The sequence below is a fragment of the Zophobas morio genome, unplaced genomic scaffold (genome assembly GCF_036711695.1).
Source record: "Zophobas morio isolate AGI-343-1 ecotype UQ-CSIRO unplaced genomic scaffold, CSIRO_AGI_Zmor_V1 ptg000004l, whole genome shotgun sequence".
NCBI classification, from domain to species: Eukaryota; Metazoa; Arthropoda; class Insecta; order Coleoptera; family Tenebrionidae; genus Zophobas; species Zophobas morio.
In genome coordinates, this window is record NW_026972109.1 from 18,241,398 (window position 1) to 18,264,604 (window position 23,207).

The 23,207-nt window shown below is 32.3% G+C and overlaps 6 protein-coding genes and 2 long non-coding RNA genes across 12 annotated transcripts in view; 6 read left to right on the top strand and 2 right to left on the bottom strand.

Moving 5' to 3' along the window:
• LOC135144348 (uncharacterized) overlaps nt 1-5,167 on the top strand; it is a 45,095-nt gene extending 39,928 nt beyond the window's left edge. Inside the window, exons 11-15 of the mRNA XM_064076394.1 lie at nt 3,956-4,090; nt 4,137-4,294; nt 4,350-4,588; nt 4,643-4,874; nt 4,923-5,167. Coding sequence (XP_063932464.1) covers nt 3,956-4,090; nt 4,137-4,294; nt 4,350-4,588; nt 4,643-4,874; nt 4,923-5,167 — 1,009 coding nt within the window. The remainder of the gene's footprint in view (nt 1-3,955; nt 4,091-4,136; nt 4,295-4,349; nt 4,589-4,642; nt 4,875-4,922) is intronic.
• Nucleotides 4,897-5,591, bottom strand: LOC135144411 (uncharacterized). The gene is made up of 2 exons (XM_064076455.1): nt 5,415-5,591; nt 4,897-5,359 (listed from the first exon to the last, which is right to left on the bottom strand). The coding sequence occupies exons 1-2, from the start codon at nt 5,504-5,506 to the stop codon at nt 5,215-5,217; spliced, it is 237 nt and encodes a 78-aa protein (XP_063932525.1). The 5' UTR covers nt 5,507-5,591; the 3' UTR covers nt 4,897-5,214.
• Nucleotides 5,592-5,598: 7 nt separating this feature from the next.
• Nucleotides 5,599-7,169, top strand: LOC135144394 (palmitoyltransferase ZDHHC23-B). 2 transcript variants are annotated; one of them, XM_064076438.1, is made up of 4 exons: nt 5,599-5,836; nt 5,884-6,411; nt 6,462-6,638; nt 6,689-7,169. In XM_064076438.1, exons 1-4 carry the CDS (start codon nt 5,721-5,723, stop codon nt 6,936-6,938), a joined length of 1,071 nt encoding a protein of 356 aa, XP_063932508.1. In that variant the 5' UTR covers nt 5,599-5,720; the 3' UTR covers nt 6,939-7,169. The 2 variants fall into 2 exon arrangements, with proteins under 2 accessions (XP_063932508.1, XP_063932515.1); XM_064076445.1 differs by having other exon boundaries at nt 5,722-5,836; nt 5,895-6,411.
• Nucleotides 7,170-14,805: 7,636 nt separating this feature from the next.
• LOC135144235 (uncharacterized) lies at nt 14,806-16,383 on the top strand. Its single transcript, XR_010283048.1, has 2 exons — nt 14,806-15,164; nt 15,227-16,383. It is a non-coding gene; the product is annotated as an uncharacterized LOC135144235 (long non-coding RNA).
• Nucleotides 15,516-16,633, bottom strand: LOC135144223 (uncharacterized). Of its 4 annotated transcripts, none has more exons than XR_010283045.1 (3): nt 16,452-16,623; nt 16,183-16,388; nt 15,516-16,134 (listed from the first exon to the last, which is right to left on the bottom strand). It is a non-coding gene; the product is annotated as an uncharacterized LOC135144223 (long non-coding RNA). The 4 variants fall into 4 exon arrangements; XR_010283047.1 differs by having other exon boundaries at nt 16,183-16,303; nt 16,361-16,620; XR_010283046.1 differs by having other exon boundaries at nt 15,516-15,698; nt 15,745-16,134; nt 16,183-16,619.
• Nucleotides 16,634-17,683: 1,050 nt separating this feature from the next.
• On the top strand, nt 17,684-18,774 carry LOC135144251 (transmembrane protein 177). The gene has a single exon (XM_064076234.1). The coding sequence runs from the start codon at nt 17,824-17,826 to the stop codon at nt 18,745-18,747; it is 924 nt and encodes a 307-aa protein (XP_063932304.1). The 5' UTR covers nt 17,684-17,823; the 3' UTR covers nt 18,748-18,774.
• An 84-nt stretch (nt 18,775-18,858) lies between these two features.
• LOC135144241 (mutS protein homolog 5-like) lies at nt 18,859-23,161 on the top strand. Its single transcript, XM_064076225.1, has 14 exons — nt 18,859-19,075; nt 19,127-19,542; nt 19,592-19,711; nt 19,761-20,270; nt 20,321-20,543; nt 20,589-20,811; nt 20,864-21,224; nt 21,271-21,333; nt 21,382-21,583; nt 21,636-21,826; nt 21,990-22,035; nt 22,082-22,220; nt 22,272-22,635; nt 22,685-23,161. Exons 4-14 carry the CDS (start codon nt 20,097-20,099, stop codon nt 23,159-23,161), a joined length of 2,463 nt encoding a protein of 820 aa, XP_063932295.1. The 5' UTR covers nt 18,859-19,075; nt 19,127-19,542; nt 19,592-19,711; nt 19,761-20,096.
• Nucleotides 19,010-19,887, top strand: LOC135136301 (histone RNA hairpin-binding protein). Its single transcript, XM_064065517.1, has 4 exons — nt 19,010-19,075; nt 19,127-19,542; nt 19,592-19,711; nt 19,761-19,887. The coding sequence occupies exons 1-4, from the start codon at nt 19,010-19,012 to the stop codon at nt 19,885-19,887; spliced, it is 729 nt and encodes a 242-aa protein (XP_063921587.1).
• Nucleotides 23,162-23,207: the final 46 nt, after the last annotated feature.

Consider the following 23,207-nt stretch of genomic DNA (forward strand, 5'->3'; position numbering starts at 1 on the left):
TAAAAATGAAAACTACAAAAATTGCAAATCAAAAATTGAAGAAGCAAAAAATTGAAAAATCGAGAGTCTGAAAAAGCTAAAAGTCGAGTAACCAATAAATTGGAAACCAAAAAATTGCAAATCGAAAAATTAAAAATCAATAATTGCAAAATTTCACTTTTGAAATAAGAAAAATTATTCTCATAAAATCAGAAGATTGAAAATCGGAAAATTGAAAAAACAAAGAAAATAAAAAACCGAAACGAAAAACTAAAGAAACGAAAAATTGAAAAATTGAGAGACCGAAAAATCTAAAAGTTCAAAACCGATAAATTGAAAACCAAAAAATTGCAAATCGAAAAATTAAAAATCCAAAAATTTAAAAATTTCGTATTTGAAAAAAAAGAAAAATTATAAAATCATATTATTGAAAAACTGAAAAATTGAAATGATAAAATAAAAAACCCAAACGAAAAATCGTAAATCGAAAAATTGAAAAAATGAAAAATTAAATATGTAACTAAAACATTGAAAAATTAAAAACTGTAAACTCTTGAAATTGCAAATCGAAAAATTGCAAAGTCTAAAAATTTAAACATCCTATAGTTGGACAATCGAAAAATTTAAAAATGAAAACTAGAAAAATTATAAATCTAAAACGGAAGAAACGAAAAATTGAGAGATCGAAAAATCTAAACGTTGAAAACCCGATAAATTGAAAACCAAAAAATTGCAAATCGAAAAATTAAAAATCCAAGATTGAATAATTTCGCATTTGAAAAAAAGAAAATTATGAAATCAGAACATTGAAAAACTGAAAAATTGAAAAAATAAAGATAATATAAAAAACCGAAACGAAAAATTGAAGAAATGAAAAATTAAACAACTGAAAACCCAAAAAAATTTGAAATCGAAAAATTGCAAAATCTAAAAATTGAAAAATCCAAAAATTGTAAAGAAGAAAAATCGAATCGAATAGTCAAAATTGTAAAATCGAAAAATTGTAACATTGAAAGATATAAAAATTAAAAAATTAAATATCGAGAAATTCAACAACTAAAAATCGAAAAATTGCAAAATCGAAAAATTTAAAAATCCCATAGTTGGGCAATCAAAAAATTTAAAAATGAAAACTAGAAAAATTGAGAGGCCGAAAAATCTAAAAACTGAAAAACCGATAAATTGAAAACCAAAAAATTTCAAATCGAATAATTGAAAAATTTCGTATTTGATAAAAAGAAGAATTATAAAATCAGAACATTGAAACAACGAAAAATTGAAGAAATGAAAAATGAAACATTTAAAAATTGAAAAATTAAAAACTGAAAGCTCGTGAAATTGCAAATTGAAAAATTGCTAAATCTAAAAACTGAAACATCCTACAGTTGGAAAACTGAAAATTTTTAAAATGAAACCTCGAAGGGATATCGTAAAATTGAAGAAACAAAAAAATGAAAAACTGAACGACCGAAAAATCTAAAAGTTGAAAAGCCGATAAATTGAAAACCAAAAAATTGCAAACCGCAAAATTAAAAAAAAAACTCGAAGTTTTACATTTCGTAAAATTGGAGAAACAAAAAAGGAAAATGAAAACTAGAAAAATTGCAAATCAAAAATTGAAGAAACGAAAAATTAAAAATTCAAAAATTGAAAAATTTCGTATTTGATAAAAAAAAATAAAATCAGAACATTGAAAAACTGAAAAATTGAAAAAATAAAGAAAATAAAAAAGCGAAACGAAAAATTGAAGAAATGAAAAATTAAACAACTAAAATATTGAAAAATTAAAAACTGAAAACTCATGAAAGTGCAAATCGAAAAATTGCAAAATCTAAAAATTGAAACCCTATAGCTAGAAAATCTAAAAATTTAAAAATGAAAACTCGAAGAATTACATATCGTAAAATTGAAGAAACAAAAAAGGAAAATGAAAACTCCAAATCAAAAACTGAAGAAACCAAAAATTGAAAAATTTCGTATTTGATAAAAAAAATAAAATCAGAACATTGAAAAACTGAAAAATTGAAAAAATAAAAAAAATAAAAAAGCGAAACGAAAAATTGTAAATCGAAAAATTGAAGAAATGAAAAATTAAACAACTAAAACATTGAAAAATTAAAAACTGAAAACTCATGAAAGTTCAAATCGAAAAATTGCAAAATCTAAAAATTGAAACCCTATAGCTGGAAATTCTAAAAATTTAAAAATGAAAACTCGAAGAATACGTATCGTAAAATTGAAGACACAAAAAAGGAAAATGAAAACTCCAAATCAAAAACTGAAGAAACAAAAAATTAAAAAATTGAGAGATCGAAAAATATAAACGTTGAAAAACTGACAAATTGAAAACCAAAAAATTGCAAGTCGAAGAATTAAAAATCCAAAAATTGAAAAATTTCGTATTTGATAAAAAAAATTATAAAATCAGAATATTGAAAAACTGAGAAATTGAAAAAATAAAGATAATAAAACACCGAATCGAAAAATTGAAGAAATGAAAAATTAAACAAGTAAAACATTGAAAAATTGAAAACTGAAAACTGATGAAATTGCAAATCGAAAAATTGCAAAATCTAAAAATTGAAACCCTATAGCTGGAAAATCTAAAAATTTTAAAATGAAAACTCGAAGAATTACGTATCGTAAAACTGAAGAAACGAAAAATCTAAAAGTTGAAAAACTGACAAATTGAAAACCAAAAAGTCGAAAAATTAAAAATCCAAAAATTGAAAAATTTCGTATTTGATAAAAAAATATATAAAATCAGAACATTGAAAAACTGAAAAATTGAAAAAATACAGATAATAAAGATAATAAAAGACAAAATCGAAAAATTGAAGAAATGAAAAATTAAACAACTAAAACATTGAAAAATTAAAAACTGAAAACTCGTGAAATTGCAAATCGAAAAATTGCAAAATCGAAAAATTTAAACATCCTATAGTTGGACAATCGAAAAATTAAAAAATGAAAACTAGAAAAATTGCAATTCTAAAACTGAGGCAACGAAAAATTGAAAAATTGAGAGATCGAAAAATCTAAAAGTGGAAAAACCGATAAATTAAAAACCAATAAATTGAAAACCAAAAAATTTAAAAATTTCGCATTTGAAAAAAAGAAAACTATAAAAATTAGAACATCGAAAAATTGAAAAAATAAAGAAAATAAAATGCCGAAACGAAAAATTGTAAATCAAAAAATTGAAGAAATGAAAAATTAAACAACTACATAGAACATTGAAAATTAAAAACCGAAAACGCGTGAAATTGCAAATCGAAAAATTGCAAAATCTAAAAATTTAAACATCCCGTAGTTGGACCATCGAAAATTTTAAAAATGAAAACTAGAAAAATTACAAATCTAAAATTAAAGAAACGAAAAATTGAAAAAATAAAGAAAATAAAAAACAATCGAAAAATTGAAGAACTGAAAAATTAAACATTTAAGACAGTGAAAAATTAAAAACTGAAAGCCCGTGAAATTCCAAATCTAAAAATTGAAACATCCTATAGCTGGAAAATCGAAAAATTTAAAAATGAAAACTCGAAGAGTTACACACAAAAATTGAAAAACCGATAAATTGAAAACCAAAATTGCTAATCGAAAATTAAAAATCCAAAAATTAAAAAATTTCACATTTGAGAAAAGAAAAATTATAAAATCAGAACACTGAAAAACCGAAAGTTGAAAAATAAAGAAAATAATAAACCGAAATGAAAAATTGAACAACTGAAACGTTGAAAAATTAAAGAATGGAAAAATCGAAAAATTGCAAAATCTAAAAATTGAAAAATTCAAAAGATGGAAACCGTACTTCAGGGACGAGGGAAGTTCTGTCGAAATAACCTTCGACCAATTTTTTATACCCAGGATGCGCTTGACCATTCGAGATGTTTTCGGAAACACTTACTTAGATATGATAATGTTTACTAAACCACACAACTTACAAAAGCATTTGATTTTTTTCTTCCAACAGAACATTAATGGGTGGTACGATGATTCTCCAGTACAACCCTCTGGTACAAACCCAGGGTGACCGCATCATTCGAGTTGGGTGCGTTTTCGGGAACGACAGCAAAGTGCTAGCAGGAACAGGAATTACAATAACAACGTAAGCTTAAACATTTTTTCTTCCAAATATGTAACCAATGTTTTAGTGCCCCTAACCACGCAAGCCCTCTTATAAACACAACAGGTACCGGTCCTGGTCCCATCGTAGAGATGCGCGTTGTAGATTTATACACCCAACAAGAAGTCAGCAGTACTCAAATTGGCCAAGAGTTGCAACTAGTAATCGAACTTAAACACGATGACGGTGAGACTGGAGATCACCATTTAACAACAACAATAACGATGTTAATTAATAATAGGTTCATTGGATATTTGGGCCGGCCACTTGATCGCAATGACTGAAGACAGTTCAGAATCTATTCTACTTTTGGACGACAATGGTTGTCCAACCAATCTCAACATTTTCCCACCTTTAACTAAAATTCTCACAAATACTACCAAACTTCTGATTGCAAATTTTCAAGCTTTTAAATTTTCGTCCTCTCCTATAGTTAGGTTCAGCGTAATTGTCCAGTTTTGTCCAAAATCGTGTCCTCCTGTAAGTAATCAAAGTTTTTCAATTTTTTTGTTTTATATTTGTCCACATGTTTAGATTAATTGTGGGAGAGATGAACAGTCATCCAGACGCATCAAACGTGAACTACAGACAAGATCTCTTGAAACCATTGATGGTACAACAATTGTTAAAGTCAACAGATCTGATTTTAACAAAGACTTAAGTATAATGCGTATGCCATTGGAATTCGTCATGATTGTACGAAATTCTAACGCAAATTCAGAAAGACTTGTTTTAAGCGACGGAAAAGTGCTAGTTGCGGGCTATGGTAAGAGCAGTAAACTATTAGAACAATTTAAAATTAAATTTATTGCAGACTATATTACAAATGAGGTTTGCCTAGACTACTCCCTCTTCGTAGGTCTAATCATAACATGGGTTTTAATCCAAGTGATTTTTATCGTATGTTGTATAGTACTGGTCAGACGTTACAAAAAATATTATGAACATGAAAGTACAACACAGTCTTTAGAAGAACTGAATAAAAATTTTGGTATAGGGTTCAGCAACCTTGATAATCGTCGAGTGCATTGGGCAGACAATCGAGAATATAATACATGATTCCATTTACAAAATGTACAGTACTAACTTATTTTTTCAATACAGAACTACGTAATATTGGTGTTGTTTGTTTGTTCACCTTTCTGGATCTCTTTCGTCAAGTCAATTTGCTTCTGAAGAATGTAGAGATTTTCCTGTTTTCGTCTTTGTCGTCGTTCCATGTCGACCAAAACACCTTGATGGAGTTGTTGTCTATAACAATAAAACATTTTTATTACCAAACTGTCACACCGAATAGGGTTAATACCTGTCAAGATACTGTTTATAATGAACATATCCGACTATCCCTAACGAGAATGCACAAGCACATCCTAATACAATTTTAGCCTGCATAGACATTTTATCTTTTAATAAAACACTCCTATTTATAAAATTAAAAACATGTTTGAAATGTATAGGTTATGTAGACAAAACATCTGACAGTAGTAGCCTATTCGCACGCCACATTTTATCTACAGCGGCACACTTAACCTACTTTGACATCCCCTTGTTTTTGAAGTTTTCCCAAATGTTAAAATATTATAAAACTGTGAGTACTAAACCATAAAATGGAATGGATGATCGTGTAAGACCCTTATGTTGCTGTGAATACTTTGACGGCAACAACGAGCGCAGCCACATCTTGCTATGTTGCTGCAACTGTGTTGATTTAGATGAGGGTTTCGAGAGGTGAGTGTTACATTCCTTGCCGCTTCTAGAAATTACGTTATTTGTAGTCTTATAACAGGTCAGGGTTTCCCCGACCGCAATCGCTCTCGTCTCATGGCGACCATTCAAGACAGGCTGCGAATACCCTGGCGTGGGGGCGCCAAACAGGTAGCTTTCGACGCAATTTTGCCAGTTATAATCTTGCCTACGATGTTTCTCTTGGCTGCTATAAGTCTGTGGTGGACAGTGTTTTCGTTCACTGCTGTAGCGGTGATCTTGGTTTCGGTTTTTAAATTTTTCATTCGAACTATTCCCAGGACGAAGTTTTTTATTGTTTGGACCGTGACTTCGATTATTATTTTGTACATAATTTTTGAGTTTCTTGTCATTCCATTACTGGAGATTTTGGTGGAGGAAAATATTTTCTTGACTATATTGTTTGCGGGGTTCTTGCTGTGTTTCTATTTAATGAAAATTAGAAATAACACGTTGGGGAAAATTGGAGAGAGTGAGGCTGAAAGTGGTTACGTAGGTTCATACAATAGATGTTCTATTTGCCAGGTGGTGGTGCCTGAGAAGGACCATCATTGCGTGTGGTATGAACAATGAATAAATTATAGTGTGGTGGTAAAACTGTTTGTTTTAGGTTTGATTGTTGTGTGGGGAGACACAACCAATGTTTGTTTGTTCTAGCACTGTTTTTTGCAATTGCTTCACTACTGTACAGTTCTAATTTAACGTTGACTTCAGTGTGCCATCCATTTATTGTTTATAAATCAATTTTGTTACCGGATGACTGTTCTGATGTGTATCAACAATTTGAGTAAGTGTCAGTGGTGTAAGAAACGTATTTTAAGTAGTTTTTTGTTTTAGACTTGGACTTTCGTTTGTAGCAGCGATCTACAGCTTGGGCTTGGCGGCTTTTCTACTGATGTTGTTTTTGCATCAGATACTTCTAGTTTCTCTCGGCCTCACTAGCAAAGAATGGAGGAATTTATCATTCTGTGCTAAATGCTTTCTAGGACTCTGCTCCAAACGGCCTCACAGTCTTGGATTTGTCAAAAACTGGTCCAGAATTATGTGCTCGAACAAAACATACAGCAATATTGCGTATTCCCATTAAATATAGTCAATCAAAGATTAAGTCATATCATTTTGTATTAGATTAAATTAATATAGTGCATCTATCGAAAAAGATATAGTAATATATTTAATAACAGATGTTACATGAAACGCTCACTTGTACCATATCTAATCAGTAAGAATTGTGATCCAGTTAAAATGTTGAAGTATTAATTAGTTTGTGCAGGGTTGAATAGTATCTATAAATAAAGTTAATTGACGTAATTAATAATTATAGTTTTTTGAGCAATAATCATCATTGTTAACACAATAATAGGTCAACACTTTTTTAAGGTATTTTAACTTGTTTTTCAAACTATTTATATTTCAAGGATTTTACCCTGTTTTCCATAGCTAGTAACGTTTAGGAAAGACTACACCATATAAAAGATTTAGGAGTTACATTTGACCTAAAGTTGAATTTCATACAGCATATTGAATGTATCGTTGCGTCGGCATACAAATCTCTTGGCTTTATCATTCGCAACTCCAAAGGAATAGAGGTGATAGATTCGTTGAAGATGTTATATTTTAGTTTTGTTCGGTTTAGACTTGAATATGCATCTGTAGTTTGGAATCCTATTTATAATATTCATATCAACAGTGTAGAAAAAGTGCAGCGACGCTTTCTTAAATTTATTGCATTTTTGGAGGATGGTGTTTATCCTGTACAAAGTTTTCCAAATGATCTTTTGCTATTTAGATTTCAAATGCCAAGTCTGGTAAAAAGACGTAGCGTGGATAGTATCGTTCTTCTATCAAACATTATTAATAATGGCATTAATTGTCCTGCTCTCGTGTGCCAAATTTACTTACGTGTGCCTAGATCCAACTTAAGGAGTGGCAGAATTTTTGAACTCCCTCATTCTAGAACTAATATGTTAAAATCTTCGCCATTGTATCTGGCAATTTTGAACTATTTGAATGTAGAAGAAACTATTGACATATTTTGTTGCAAACCAGGTGATATTAAAAAAAAACTCCAAACTCTATCTTAATTATCTATTTAGTTCTTTCTATGTGTTTGGGGTTTCTTTGTTTGTTTTATTTATTTCATTAAATTTGTTTTCTTTTTGGTAGTTGTGGATCTCGGTAAATGGGTTACATACCTGTTGAGTTCCCGTATTTCAATAATAATAATAATAATAATAAAGGTATATTTAAAAAAAGTAAACATTTTAGAGCTGTTTTTTAAGTTCGTACCAGCGCAATTTGGTTTTTAAGTCCGAAATCAATAGTTTTTTATTAAAAATTATTCATAATTAAACGAATTCCTGAAATAAATAGATATGTTGTAATAAAAATTATTTGCACATCCAAATTTTCGGGACGTGTCATGCAGAAAGAAGAAAGGTACTGTTACGTTAATCGGTGATTACAAATCGGCGTGGGTTAAACTCAACAATTTTATTTCTTAGTTAACTGAAATTTACACAGCGATCATGTACAAAATAATTCCGCCGCAACTTGCCTGGACTCTTCGCTCAACTCGATTTGGTACTGAATAATTCGTTCCCGACGGTGGCCTCCATTTAAACCTATACGTTCCTCTCGATGCATCAAGAACGCCGCTTCGAGGTTTTTTTGGGTTGCCCATCGCGACTTCCGTTTCCAGGCTTTTCGATAGCGAACGCCGCCGGGTCGATAATAAATAATAAATAAATAAATAAGATTTATTTGCTCAACAGAAATAATTCCATTTACGGGACAAATCAATTAGGTACACCTCTTAATCTGTAACACATCACAATAAAGAAAAATATAAGTTCTTTGAATACATCCCAAAGCTACACTTCGCAAATGTAATTACCCAATAAAATTATATTAATCTAATTTTAACTCAAATATTGTCAAATAAGTCATCATCACTGTAAATCTATAACCCATAGACGTCGTATGGGTTTCTTTCGGAGCAGTACTTTTTCAGAAGATAAAAACCGTTAGATATAAAAATGACTTTTAGGTATAAAATCTATTAAAAAAAGTTAAAATGCCATGTCACTAGTGTTACAGAAAAAAATTACTTATTAATAAATTAGGTTTGTTTCTACTTGATTTAGAGTTTGGAAAGGAATTAAAATCAAGAGAAAAAATTGGTCGAAGGTTATTTTGACGGGACTTTCCTCACCCGTGAAGTACAATCCAACACACCGCTTTGAAAAATAAAAAAATATATTTTGCGAACTTTTAATTATGATAACCTCTATACATTAAAACAAATATAGGTAAGTAATATTAGTACCAGTGTAAAAAGCCAAGTGAATTCCTATAAATACGTTTTGATACCCTACTTTTTTTTATTTGTCTTCTAGATCTAACTTTTTTTTTTGAATGATACTATATTTTTTTGGAGATGATTGTTGTAGAGCTCATTTTTCTGAATTCATCAGTGTATCGTCATCCATACGCGCCACTGGCTATGATTCGAACGCATTTTGTTACGATAACACACTTCTTTATCCCCTTGTCTGAAATATGCTTGACCTCAACGCATGATAGGAAACGAATTAACAATTGTTCTAAAAATATGAATGCATTGAAATAAAGCGCAAGGCAGCTATGCCTGTGTTAATGAGTTTTCCCATCAACATTATATGTATATCCAAAAAAAAACTTTTAATGAATTTTAAATGAAATCAATGGAAATATTTGAATATCACAAATTTAATAAAACCAAAGCAAAATCTGAAGTAAAGTAACTGGATGCAAATACACAAGTTATTACGGGCGTGTGGCGTCAAATTTAAAATTAAGGCAGTCAACAAGAGAACAAAATTAAAATAAACAAACTATGCAGCGGCAGCGGCATCAGAGCGCTATAAGAGTGTGGCGATCTTCATTCTAGAGCACAACAAAAATACCCATTGTAGCGCGATCGGAGTTTGGGGCTCCCGGTCGTGGCAGTTCTCCCTCGCGACGGTGACTCTATCTATGGGCAAGCCTAGAAACTCGTGGTTGGAAGTTACGGCTATAAATACGCCGACAACGTCACGTCATCCAGACTGTTGCCCTGACATTTATACAAAACCTGCATCCCTTGTGCAGATGGCGCGATAACTTCCGCTAGCTCGACTAGGAACCGCGCCCTCCGCTTCTGCCACGTGTTTCGGTGTTATTTAACCTCAATCCCATTTTAAATGTTCAATTTCTATGACTCTGATATTAACGACAACTGAACAAGTGTCAAAGTTTCAAAAGGGCAATAAACAACATTTAAATTCGCGATACAATCTTGTGAAATTTTAAACGACAAATAATTCTTATTTGAGAGTAAAATTGGACATCAGATAATTTATACGATGGAAACATTCATTAACAAAATATTTACAAAACAAAAACTAGCAAAGATTTATAAAACAAAAGATCTGGTGTGAAATAAACTTGTGAAGATAAAATATTACGTGAGGTTAGAAACTGCAGAGCATGAAAGTTTACGTTCAATTTAAATTATGCAACAAAGAAAATTGTTAGGTAGAGAAATATTGTATGAAGTGAAAAATTGCAACGCTAACAAATTTACATGAGATTAAAATTTGCCACGCTTTATCAACGATTCAAACAAATAATTTATACTATATCTAAGTGATTGGTTACTTAAAATAATTAACTTTAAGAGTTTATCATGAACTGGTTACCCCAACAAAATACATAATAAATAAACACAAAAATTATCCAGTCATCGTTGCGAGGAAAAAGCGTCTCGGTGATGTAAATTTTAGCGTTGCGAGGAAATGCCTCGGTGATGTGATTTTTAACGTTACGAGGACATGCCTCGGTCACAGTAGATCCTCGGTGATGTAATGATGATGCCGATGATAATAACGATGATAACTGCCTAAGGGAAGAAATTATTTTAACCCCCGTAAATGAACTGTTAGCAATCTTGTGTGAAGAATTAAGAAGTGTTATAATGCAACACTTAAGTATTAGGATCCACAAACCTCATTCATAACTTGTAAACAAAGGGTGTTATCCTGACTAAGTGAATTTCATGAAATCTCCTAATAAATGTCTGTTACATTGTGTTAGAACCAGTTAACGATTAAAATCCTAACCTGATCGGTGAATTTACAAACAATAAAACAAATTTACGTGTCATATCCTTCTGTCCGCCAGTAAAAACCCTTTTACCATGCTAGTAATGTTAAATACTATATGTCGAAATGTAACAGTAAAAAAAATGCAATTGTTTAATCATGTCTTTCAATATTGTATGAAAAAATGAACTAAGTCCATCTTGAATGGTCGGTACTAAGGTCTACCCCTCAAGTTACTGATTTCAAATAAGAAAAAAGAAAAAGTACTCGTCGAACTCGTCATCACTTCGATAGCCATCTGCAGGGCCGGTCCTAGTATTTTTGGCGCCGGAGGCAACATTTTCAAGAGCGCCTATGTAGATGTGCCTAAAGGGTTTTTTTTGTAGGTATTATAAAACAAATGAAACATTTGAAACAGGTTTTATTTTTATAACTAACAAGTACCAAAAATTCCTACATAGATAATTTTGAAATATTAATTTATATTAATTTTACGGGCTTTAATGCTGGTAAACTGTTGAATGATTTTACGAGGGTCTATTTCTTTGGCAATGTCTTTTTCAATAGATATAATAGCGAGATCGTTAAGACTATCTTGTGTCATTGTTGACCGATGGTAATTTTTTATTATTTTTAATTTAGAAAAACTTCGTTCTGCTGAAGCGACTGAAACTGGGATGGTCAGTAAAAGTTTTAGGGCAATTGCAATGTTCGGGTACAATGATAATATTTCGTTTTTGTGCAAATAATTTAGAACATCTATTGGTGCGAATACACTGGGTTGTAGCAACAAATCGTGTAACTCCCTATACAAATCGTTACCATCAATGTCTTTATTTTCTTCATCTGTCAATGCCAGTTGAAGGTCCATACAATTAACAACTCATTTGGTGGTATCTCGTTTAAATTTTTAAAATTATATAAAAAGCTAAAGAGCTCACAGTGTTCTTGAAGAAGCTGAAACCTTTCTGATACCGCATTTATTCCAACATCTAAAATTACATAATAAAATTCAATTTGGAATTTTTTTTGGGGATCTATAATATTTTCATCTTTAGCCTCATAATTAAAATTTCTTCAAGGAACCCTCTTGTTTTTTTATTTCTGCTTGTTTTGCAATTTTTCTTTTATAGTTATCCCACCCAGATAATTTTCTTTTCATTCCAAGTCCGGACATCTGTTAATTTCAGACATATTTTTTTTAATCGCTTATATTGAATGTGTATAAGAAATTAAAAAAAATATGTCTGTGGGCGGATGTAATTTTATATTTTGAATTTTATTTTTCTTACCTTTGTTAAATCACTGACACTGAAAGAATTCACGTTATAATACAATGTTATTAAAAGAAAGCACAAATGAACGACAATCTAGTTTTTGTTTGTTTCGTATGCTTGCAAAGACAAGACTAAACTGTGACTAAACTTATTTTGCGAAAATTCGGGGACAGAAAATGTGTTTCTCCCCTAAAATAAAAAGTATACATTACCAAACAAAGATGCCGACAACTGAAGTGATTATTTATTAGTGCCTAATATATGTCTATTGGGTCTCGGTGTCTGACAGTCCGACTTCCGGTCTTGACGGCCAAGGCGGCAGGCTTTTACCTGCAGGCCGGTTTAAAGCATAAAGATATCGCTTATATTTTAGCGAAGGCGTTTACTACCCGATTCCGAAGTCTAGAAAAAAATGCATCTGTTTCAAATATTTTTAATAATTTGAAATTGAATTTAGCCACATTTGGCGCCTGTTTCACGTTGGCGCCTATGGCAAGTGCCTCCTCTGCCTCCCCTGTTAATCCGGCCCTGGCCATCTGTAAGGTATAGTAGCCTGCATAGATATTGTAGCCGTCCATAGAGTCGAAATTTGCGAATAAAAATAAAGTAAAACCGGTTCAAACGGAGCCGACGGTGGCTTGCAAAGTCTGACGTCACTCTGGCAGACGTTGCACAGAGTGACGTGTGCCAGAGTATTTAATATTAAATGTCATTTTTTCCGTTATGACATAATCTGTTTAATTTCTGAGCTGAATCTCGTCAATAAAATCAAAGCTCTGTTCACTGTACACAAGTTGTGGTATGGTATATTCATCGTTGCGGAGGCAGGTGGAGCGAAAAACCTAGTCATCTTAGCAGCAAACACGCCTATAAGCTAGTCCACGTGGACTGTTTGTTTCCTGTCATATTTTAGTTTGCTTGAACCAATTGTGTTGCACCAAACGATTATTACACTTGTTGAAATAAATTTTCAAACTTCCATCTTTCTCTAGATCATCGGTTTCGTAGCTGTGTGACAAATCGTTTGTCGTAGATAGAAAATAGTAAGATTACAGTGACCCTAAGATTTTGTGCAAACAGACTTAAATACACCCCTGTGTGATGTGACGCGTGCTGTAGTGACAGAACTTGCAAGCCGTCGTCGGCTCCGTTTGAGCCGGTTTTATTTTATTTTTATTCGCAAATTTCGACTCTATGGACGGCTACAATATCTATGCAGGCTACTATAATTCCATGTAAAACTCCTCCGACACGAACAACTTCTGTTCTTGCAGTTGATCGTATTTTTTCCTAGCCAAAGGTATCGAGGCAGAATATAACGCTTCAAGATTAGATTTCCAGATATAAGATACAGAAAAAACGAAAACGTTCCTTGGCATAAAAAAATTAATTTAAAAAATGACATCCTGAATGGACCTAACCACATATTAGGGGACCATTCTAAATGTGCAAATTATTTTTGTAAACAAAGTGGACAAGGAAGTTCAACAGTTTTGTCTACAGCATAATCCTGAACTTGTGATTTATAAATACATTACTGAGATTATTCGGCTTTTAGATTTGTCGATTTTTCTGCTTTAGACGTTTCAATTTTTCAGTACCTACTTCAATTTTGGGCATTTTCAATTTTTCCAATCTTCAAATTTTCGGTTTCTTCATTTTTTTATTTTTCGATTTTTCAATTTTCCGATGTTTCAATGATACAAGTTCTCAATTTTTATCCTCTTCAATTTTACGATTTCTAAATATTTCGATTTTTCAATTTTTGAATTTTTCAAATTTTGACGTTTCTAAATTTTCAGTTTTCCGATTTCTGAAGTAATCTTTTTTTTATTTTCCCATTTCTTCCCAAAGTTTCGATTTTTCACTTCTTCAATTCTTCAATTTTTCGATTTTTCAGGTGTTTGATGTTTCAATTTTTCAATTTCTCAGGATTTTGATTTTTCAATTTTTCGATTTTATAAGCTTACGATTTTTCGACTTCTGGATTTTCCGATTTTCAGTTTTTCGTTTTTTAACCTTTAGATTTTTCAATTTTCGGCTGTTTTATATTTCGATTTCTCAATTTTCAACTTTTCGATATTTTAATTTTTCATTTTTTCAAAATTCTAGATTTTTTATTTCTCGAGTTTTCGGTTCTTCTATATTTCAATTTTTCAATGATCCGATTTTTAAATTTTAGATTTTCCAATTTTTATTTTTTTGATTTTTTCATGTTTGGATTATTTATTATTGCTAAAAGTAAAAGTAAAAAATAACTACCAAAATTGTGACTCAAAATATGCAAAAATTAATAGAAAATAGAACACAATGCTGCTAAAACATAAAAATAACTGTACTTTCCCAAAAAAAATCTATTGGATGATTACGGTTCCACTAGTATTGCTAATTTAGGACGTTTTATTTGTATCAAACACAATTAAAGAATTAATTCTTAGTTAAACAAAAAAAAAATAAATATTGCATAATTTAACGAGACGATAAATTTTGGGCATATAATATGATACAGTTAAATCCATAAGGTTGTAACAACTCGTTAAATTTTAAGGTTGGCATTACAGCCAATGGTGTTTTTCACATGAACAGATTGGTAGCGGCGCATATGTCAAAATTTGACAATTACGCACGAGAGAGTTTTATTTAAATATCTCACAGTTTGTTATTAAACCATACCATTGAAAAATGGTACCGACACGGCATATTGTGGTAAATAAGCAGATGAAAATGGCACTTGCCAACTGCCACAATGAATTGAAACTTGCTTATCCCCAAGCATCCTCCCGAGAACTTGAATTCAAGCTTGTAAAAATCTTTTCAGTATGTAGTTATTCTTATACCATGGAAAGAGAGTACTATACTATGAGAGTAACGTATCGACATTCGGAACTTTTTTCATGTTATTACAACATGGTGGTATGTCGAAGGACTTTTAGTTTTAACTATCTCAAGTTGAAAGTGTATATCTCGCTTTTTAGTACAACATTGTCTTTTCAAGTTTTATACCCACTCTTTATATCCTACACAATACAACTAAATGTCCCTCATTAAATTCAAGCACTGCATACTTTCCCTGTAAACTTATCATTAATTCCTATCCTTTCCATAGTGTTCTCGATGTCAAGCCCACAAAATTATAACCCAACACCAATCTGGAGAACCGTTACAAGAAGCAAAGTGGAAACCAAAACAAAAATCGCAGTGGTATTCAAATTTGGAACTTAAAGAAGATCTAACCTACCGTATATTTGACAAAAACAAAAAAAATGAGTTTTTTACTCTTCAGGATTTGTTTATTTTTGCGAAAGAACATCCAGAATATACAGCAAGTTTAAATACTTTACGTTGAGTATTAAAATCCATGGGATTCAGATTTAAGAAAGTTAACAACAGAAAAATAATTGCTTTTTGGTTATTTGGTCTATGTGTTCCCAATGTTTCTAACCACTCCTGTAACAGTAAGTTTAAATAAGCCGTCAAATTATTTTCAACATACCTATTATTTTAGCCTCTGAATTTTGTGAAGTTACATTTTGTTCATTATTACCACTAAAATCGTCAGGATGGAGGAGCATAGCCAGACCTATCGCCTTCAACCAAATCCCTTGTACATTTTGTAAATAATAAGTAGTACCAAATATTAGAGTTATTAAACATAACATTAAAGACTTGTTGGTGTCCCATTTTTTTGATGAAAAATTGGTCATCCATTGCAACTAATTAAGGTGATCTACCCATTATAGACAATTTTGGTGTTGCTCGCGAGATTGATCATTTCAGTCGAGAGAGCTGATCCTTCGAGTCATAGTTAGCCACACATATAATTATCACGTATACTCATGTACAATAATTTAAACAAATTCTGAATATCTCAGTTATTCCCCATCTGTAAAGTAATTTTTATGAAGCAGCAACAATAAATAAATCAATTCACCTTGTTTTTTTACCAGCCCAATATTTGATTTCATTCGTGACCACAATATTTTTGGGTTCATTTTATCGTAATTCGTAAACGTATCGACTGCAAGTCTAAATTACAGCAGGTGGCATTCTTTCTACAGATGAAAGATAAAACACGTTTCTATTTATCGTTGCTCTTGTATTATAATTACCATGAAGACTCAGGTTATCCTGTTTTTACTGAAAATTGTTTATCAGTTTTTACAATATTGCGACAAGTTACAATGATAATTATGAAATAACCTGTGCAGGAGTGCAAGAATTGCAGTGAAGTCGAACGTAATCATGTGTCGCGAATACATGAATGAACTGACATTATATTGACAGGTCACCAAATATGTCACCAGGTTATTAAAAGACAGATTTACACTGAATAATTTTTAAAAATTTACACTAGGGAGTGGTTACAACCTTATGGATTTGAGTTTAGAGCCCCTAGAAAAATTTTATTTACATGCCTTACTTCCAGAGATAGTAGATTCTCCTTATAAAAGAAGTCAACCCATCAGACAAATTCTAAAAAAAAAATGTAAATTTAAAAAATTGTATTTGCATTGTGGAAAAAATAGGTCTACTGGAGATACCACGTAAAAAAAAACGCCCCTATAATACTTTACCTCATAGGTGGTGCGGAAAAGAGTATCAAAAAATTAAATTTAAATAAATGTGATTGTTCAGGTAAATAACTGGTTAGTGAAGTAATGAAAATCTAAATGTTATCAGTTTTGTGTATTGATTCATATATAAAATGACAGATTATTAAAAAATATTCGAATAATTTTTTGAAAGAAAATATTTTAGTAGAATGTATCAAATTCTAAAAATTTGCATACTTTTAAATCAAATTATGTCAGCAATGAAAAAAGTCGACTTGTAAAAGAGTTTCAACAATATTCGTCGGTTAAGAGTATTTATGAGTTTTATGACCTGAACTGATTACCTGAAAGGGTCGGTCAGCAAGGCTCCCTGCTGTGTAAAACTGAACCATTGATTGAAACGGATCCTTTGTAAATAGGGTTGCCTAGTTTCACGTTATTTTCATTATTCAATACTTTTTAAAAAGCAAATATTTTGATAAATATAAATTTTAAACAAAAATAACCGGTTCTTCCCCATAGAGCTCAATGTTGTCTTTGCACTGATATAAAAGTTGAAGCGAAACATGTTCTCTCCTCGTCTAAAAATTGAATTTCCTTCGACGAATGAACGATTAATTAAACACTAAACAATCACTTATTTTAAAAAATATTGTGTCTTCCCCAGAGATTTAGACATAATTTATCAATTGAAATGTCGATCTTTTTTTCAAAGTTAAAATTACGCCCGTGCAATGAACTTCTATTTATGTAGCCATGGCCGACTAGTATAAAGATATATATATATATCTTTATACTAGTCGGCCATGATGTAGCTCATTTTTCGGTCTGCTACTGGGCACCCTTAAAAAAAGTGTGCTGAACAGACCTAAGTTACGTTGTGTAACAATGCACGCATGCGCAGTTGTACCAACCAAAAGTGTGAATGACAATTTGAGGTTATGTAAAAACTGCAAATTTAAGAAAATTCGCTTAATTAAGTGTGTACTAGTCATGAACGTGTAATATAAAACACTACTATGGCTTGGTGGAAAAAATTATCATCTTGGTTAATAACAGACGCCGGCAGAAAATTTTCCTACTATGCAGCCGGTACGGGGTCCACAGGCATCCTTTTAGCCCACGTACTCCCCCAAACCCTCCTCCTGGACCAATACGTTGAAGTTTTCCATCTCTACAAACATGGATTTTCAGTCAAACTAACGGAACAACTACAACAAAGATTCCAGAAAGCTTTAGATCTTCTTGAAATCGATAAACGCGATCAGCATTTATATAAGCCCTTCGCGGGCTACGGTTTTGACATTTTTAGTGCCGGTACGTCGTACAGTAAATACGGTGTGCGTGTGGGACTACCAGCAAATTTTTTCTATAATGATTTATCTTCTGTTGATAAGCATTCAATCAAATTAAGAGATGACTCCATCGTGTGGGATATGGATGAGGGGAAGCTCCTTCAGAAGTCGCTTGTTTTGTCTGAGAATGCCCAACTTTACGCAATGGCTAGAGAAATCAAGTTCCGAGATACTCCTAAGTGGTTTATTGATACAGGCGTGGCCGTGTTGTCTTTTACTGGAATGTACGGATTATGTCGCTTGTTTAACGAGAGGGGAAATTTACTTGCAAGACCAAGAAGTTTAAGGTTTGTGCTGTATGCATTAGTAGGAGCTTTTTCTTTTGGAAGTTATGCTTTGTGTAAAGATGTTTCACAAGTTTATTTTGAAAGCAAAATTGATAAGGAGTTGAAGCAGAAAAATCCCGTTTTTGCAGAAGGCGGGAAGGAGTTTTATAGTAAGATAGTGCACAGAAATATTGCGCTGAGAAAACTTTTGGGGAAAGAAGGCGAAAGAACGTATACTGCGTTAGGAAACGACAACTATTTTATTAGATATAAGCATGTACCTGTAGTGCAGCGGAAATCGTTTTTTGATGAACCATTGTAATGTTATGTAAATAAATTGTAAATTTTAGATCAGTGTTTAATTTGAAAGGCCGCGTTTTTAGTAGTGGGGATTTTGGTCAGGGAGTTGTTACTACACTGAGTGTCAAATATACGCGGTAAAACGAGGTTATGACCATCAAAATATTTGTGTTTGAGATATTTTGTGTTAAAATAATTTTTACAGTTTTTAATTATATAAGTCCCACATATTAGCAGTCATATAAGTACTTACTCAGTTTCAATGTTCATCAGTCAAAACCAGAATGGAAACCATCAAAAGTAGATTTTCAGTGAATACTTCCCTGAAAAATGCACGCATTTTTGATGAAGTATTATATCTCAAAATTATTTAGGTGTAAAGACTAAACATTCCTCTTTAGGATTCCGAAGATTCTCTGGCAAATTTAATAAGTAAGAACGACATCAAAGAAGAGCTTGAAGAGTTGGCTTTTAATCCATTTAAAGAGGCAACGAGTAGTGCAACCAAAGAAGATCCCGCTTTAAAAACGACCATCAAACATGAGCTGTTTGACGAAGAGACCAACTTTCCAGTATGTACAGAAGCCTTTGAGAACATTCATATAAAGAAGGAAGTTCTGGAGGAGCTAACTTCCCCTATGAAAATTGATGGTTATGAAAATTCTGATTCAAATTCTCGGAAAAGTCTGAAAAGTGCCAGAATTTCTTTATACAAAAAGCGAGATTCGCCATATAAATCAGCGCTTGAAAAACTGGGGCCTTCCTCAAGTAGAATCAACAACCCAAACTTTGATGAAAACAACAAAACCATACAAAAGTAACTAGTTCATTATCATTTTCTCAGTTTTTATAATGACACTTTTAAGGAAAAAAACGCGCAAAAATGATTTAGAAACAGACCCTGCTGTCTTAAGTCGAAGACAAAAACAAATTGACTATGGGAAGAACACAATAGGTTATGATGAGTATTGTAAACGTGTTCCAAAGTAATTATTTATGCACGTTATTATTTTCGTGTTAATGGTGTTTTTTCAGAAACCAACGCAAATCGGATGACCCACAGACCCCTAATAAGTACCTAAAGTATTCAAGACGCGGTTGGGATGGATTAATCAAACAGTGGCGACTTAAATTACATAAGTACGACCCTGATGATTCATAAGTTGTAGGCACAATATTTTAATTTTTAACTATACATGCAATAATAAATCTGTTAATTTTATGATTTTGTAAATCAGGTGGTTTGACTTGAGTTTGTGGTGTAATTAACTTAAGCAGTTGGTGCCATTGGCGTTCAATTGTCAGGTTGTCAGTATTTAAGTGCCTACTTGATTTAAATTAAATACGAGATTTTTGTGTGTTCAAACAAAAATGGAGTCTTCTGAAAATTCTGAGTTAATTTTTTCTATAAGACAAAATTTACCAAATATAAGTGAAGAAATTGAAACTGATGATAGAGGTGATAACAGTGATGTGAAAATTCTGTGCTTGTTGTGGAAAAACGGTAAAATGGGGGCTGCTTACTTTTGTGGTGAAGATAAATCTGTGAGTTCTTTGTTTCAATATTCACTTACTAAGTATATTCTTTTATGTAGTTATATGTGTATGAAGAAATTACAGATACTGCTCCCCAATTTTTCCTTACATGTTCAGTCTATCGAGAAGTTTCTCCAAAATACCTCGTAACTGTGGGAAAGCAAAGTGAGGAATACGTTAAATATTTAATAGATATGTCTGTGTCAAATGATGCGACTTCAACGGTAGACACGTTGAGAAGTGTCCCCCCGAACATGTTCCTATTGTCTTTCAAAGAATATTGTATGTTGTATGTTTATATTTCCAGAAATCACACTTTTGTTGCAGCTTTTGAAATATGTAGATCTGTGCTCTCTGAATTGAATTTATGTACAACTGCAGATATGTCAGAAGCTGAAAAAGAACTCTATGTGAACTCATTACTAAATTTTGATTATAAAATGTCAATATATGCTGCAGGAGCTTTGATCAAATATTTAGATAAAAATTGGGCGCACTTTATGTCTGCCAGAAGCGATCTACAGTATTTACAAGTTTCCCAGATCTCACTGTGTGATAATTAATAATATTCCATAAATACTTATTTATCGACGGTTTTATAGGAAAGGTCACGTTTTAATGGACTGGACTACTTTAAACGCACTTCAAGTCTTTCAACAGTGCTCACATGACGCTAACTTCAAGAGAGGCATACAGTCTAGTAATCGCGAAGGTCTAAGTATTTTTAGACTTTTCTCATCCAGTTGTAAGTCAAAAGTAGGACAAACATGCTTAAGGTATTTCACGGTATTGGTTACTAATGTGTTTGTATTAAATGTCTGCAGGAATATGTTACTTAGACCCGTGAACGACATTCACGAATTAAGCAAACGTTTGGAATTTATTACTTTTGTTCTTCATCCTAATCACCAAGAATTTGTTGAAAGTTTACAAGATAATATTAAAACCTTATCTGACGTCACTGTAAGTTGTGTTTGGTTTAGTTGCGTCTGTATTACATATTTTCTAGATTATTCTGACGAAAATTAAAAATTCGAGGGCAAATTGTAGAGACTGGAACATTTTATACAAAGTATGTGTGCTTCCAATTTTACTTTCGATTTATTAACCATAATTTCAGTCAATTTATCATGCGCTTTTCATTAGAGAACTAACATCTCCGTATAAAAACTCTTGTGAATTATTACACGAATTTTATCATTCAGTAACGACGGAATTAATCGGTTTAGAAAATTCAATAAACAACGCCATCGACTTCACAGCTAATAAAAATTTTGGACGACCTGTCATAAAGTTAGGACTTGATGAAAGTTTAGACGCAAGTAGGGTATTTTTTAAGTTATTAAATAATATTCTGAGATTATGAATATTTAGAGAAACTTAGGCGCCAGGATATCGCTCAACATGTGACAGCAGCTGCTGAACTGGCAGCTCAGCAACTTCCGGATTATTTACACGAATGTGCTATCGTATATTTACCAGAAATGGGTCACCTTCTTGCGATTAAAGAATGGGAACCCCACTGTGATCCTGAAAGTCTTGCAGATCTAGGATTTCGTTTTATGGTACTTTAAACCCATTGAATCACTGAAGCAGTACAAGTTTTTTTCGTTACTTTAGTTCTTTCATTAATTATAGTTTTAGTTCCTCTATGATTATTATTCTGTTTCGTGACTTCACTGGGTATTAATAGTTATTTTCTATTATAAATTGAATCAATTCTTGTAGTTTACCCTTCGTGGCACGATTCATTATAAAAATCCACTCTGTCTAGGTAAGTCCAATCTGTTTCCCACAATTTCGCTAAAATTTCCTTTCAGAATTGGACGAAAGCTTGGGGGATATAAACGCGGAAATAATAGCCCACGAAAATCGAATCCTGCAACGGCTCTCATCCTTTATACTTAAATACAATAAGGATATAAGAGAACCCCTCCGGGTTTTAGCCCTAATCGATGCGTAACATTTCTCAGCACCCAATCATTTTGTTGTTTCATTTCACCTTCGTAGATTAATCGCCATAGCTAAAGTTTCGGCCCAAAATAATTACGTCCGGCCTAGTTTAAACACAGAAAATACACACGAAATTCAAGATTGCCGACACCCTTTATTGGAGCTCGTGTCGAACTTCGAATCCAACGATTTTTTCTCGGGAAATAATTACAGCCACATAAAAATAATCACAGGCCCGAATGGTAGCGGCAAAAGCGTGTATTTAAAAGAAGTTGCTTTAGTTATTTATTTAGCGCACGTTGGGTCTTACGTTCCAGCACGAGTCGCTAATATTGGTATGATGCATAGCATACATTCCAGAATGCAAGCAACAGAATCTGCATCTGTGCGTTTATCTGCATTCATGATAGACGCAATTCAGGTATTGTGTTTCTTGAGCTCTACTAAATAACAATATTTTTAATAAACAGGCGACCCAAGCAATACACAACGCGAATGCCAATTCTTTGATTTTGTTAGACGAGTTTGGCAGAGGAACTACAGTGGAAGAAGGTTTCGCGTTGTTGGTTGGTGTACTGCGCGATTTTTACAAAAAGAACAGCGACTGCCCTCACATTCTTGTCTCTACACATCATCAAAAGATTGTCGATTACTTGCCAGAAGGGGTTTTAGTTCAGTATTTAAAAATGGCGCACACTGAACAAAACGGTGTTTTGTCGTTTTTGTATAAAGTTACGGAAGGTATTTCTAATAGTTTTGCTTTTAATATTGCTGCTCAAGTTGGAATCGACGAAACCATTATTAAACGAACGAAAGAGCTGTTTAAGAATAGCAAAACTATTAAGCCGATTGTAAGACAGGAAGGATGTTCTTTATCGATTAATGACCGGTCTCTGGTTGAATTAGTGGCCAATGTTGATATTCCAGAGCCAGATGTAGAAAATTAATCGTCGTTTTCGTTTCTCGTGTGGGAATTTTTGTTTGTTTAATCGA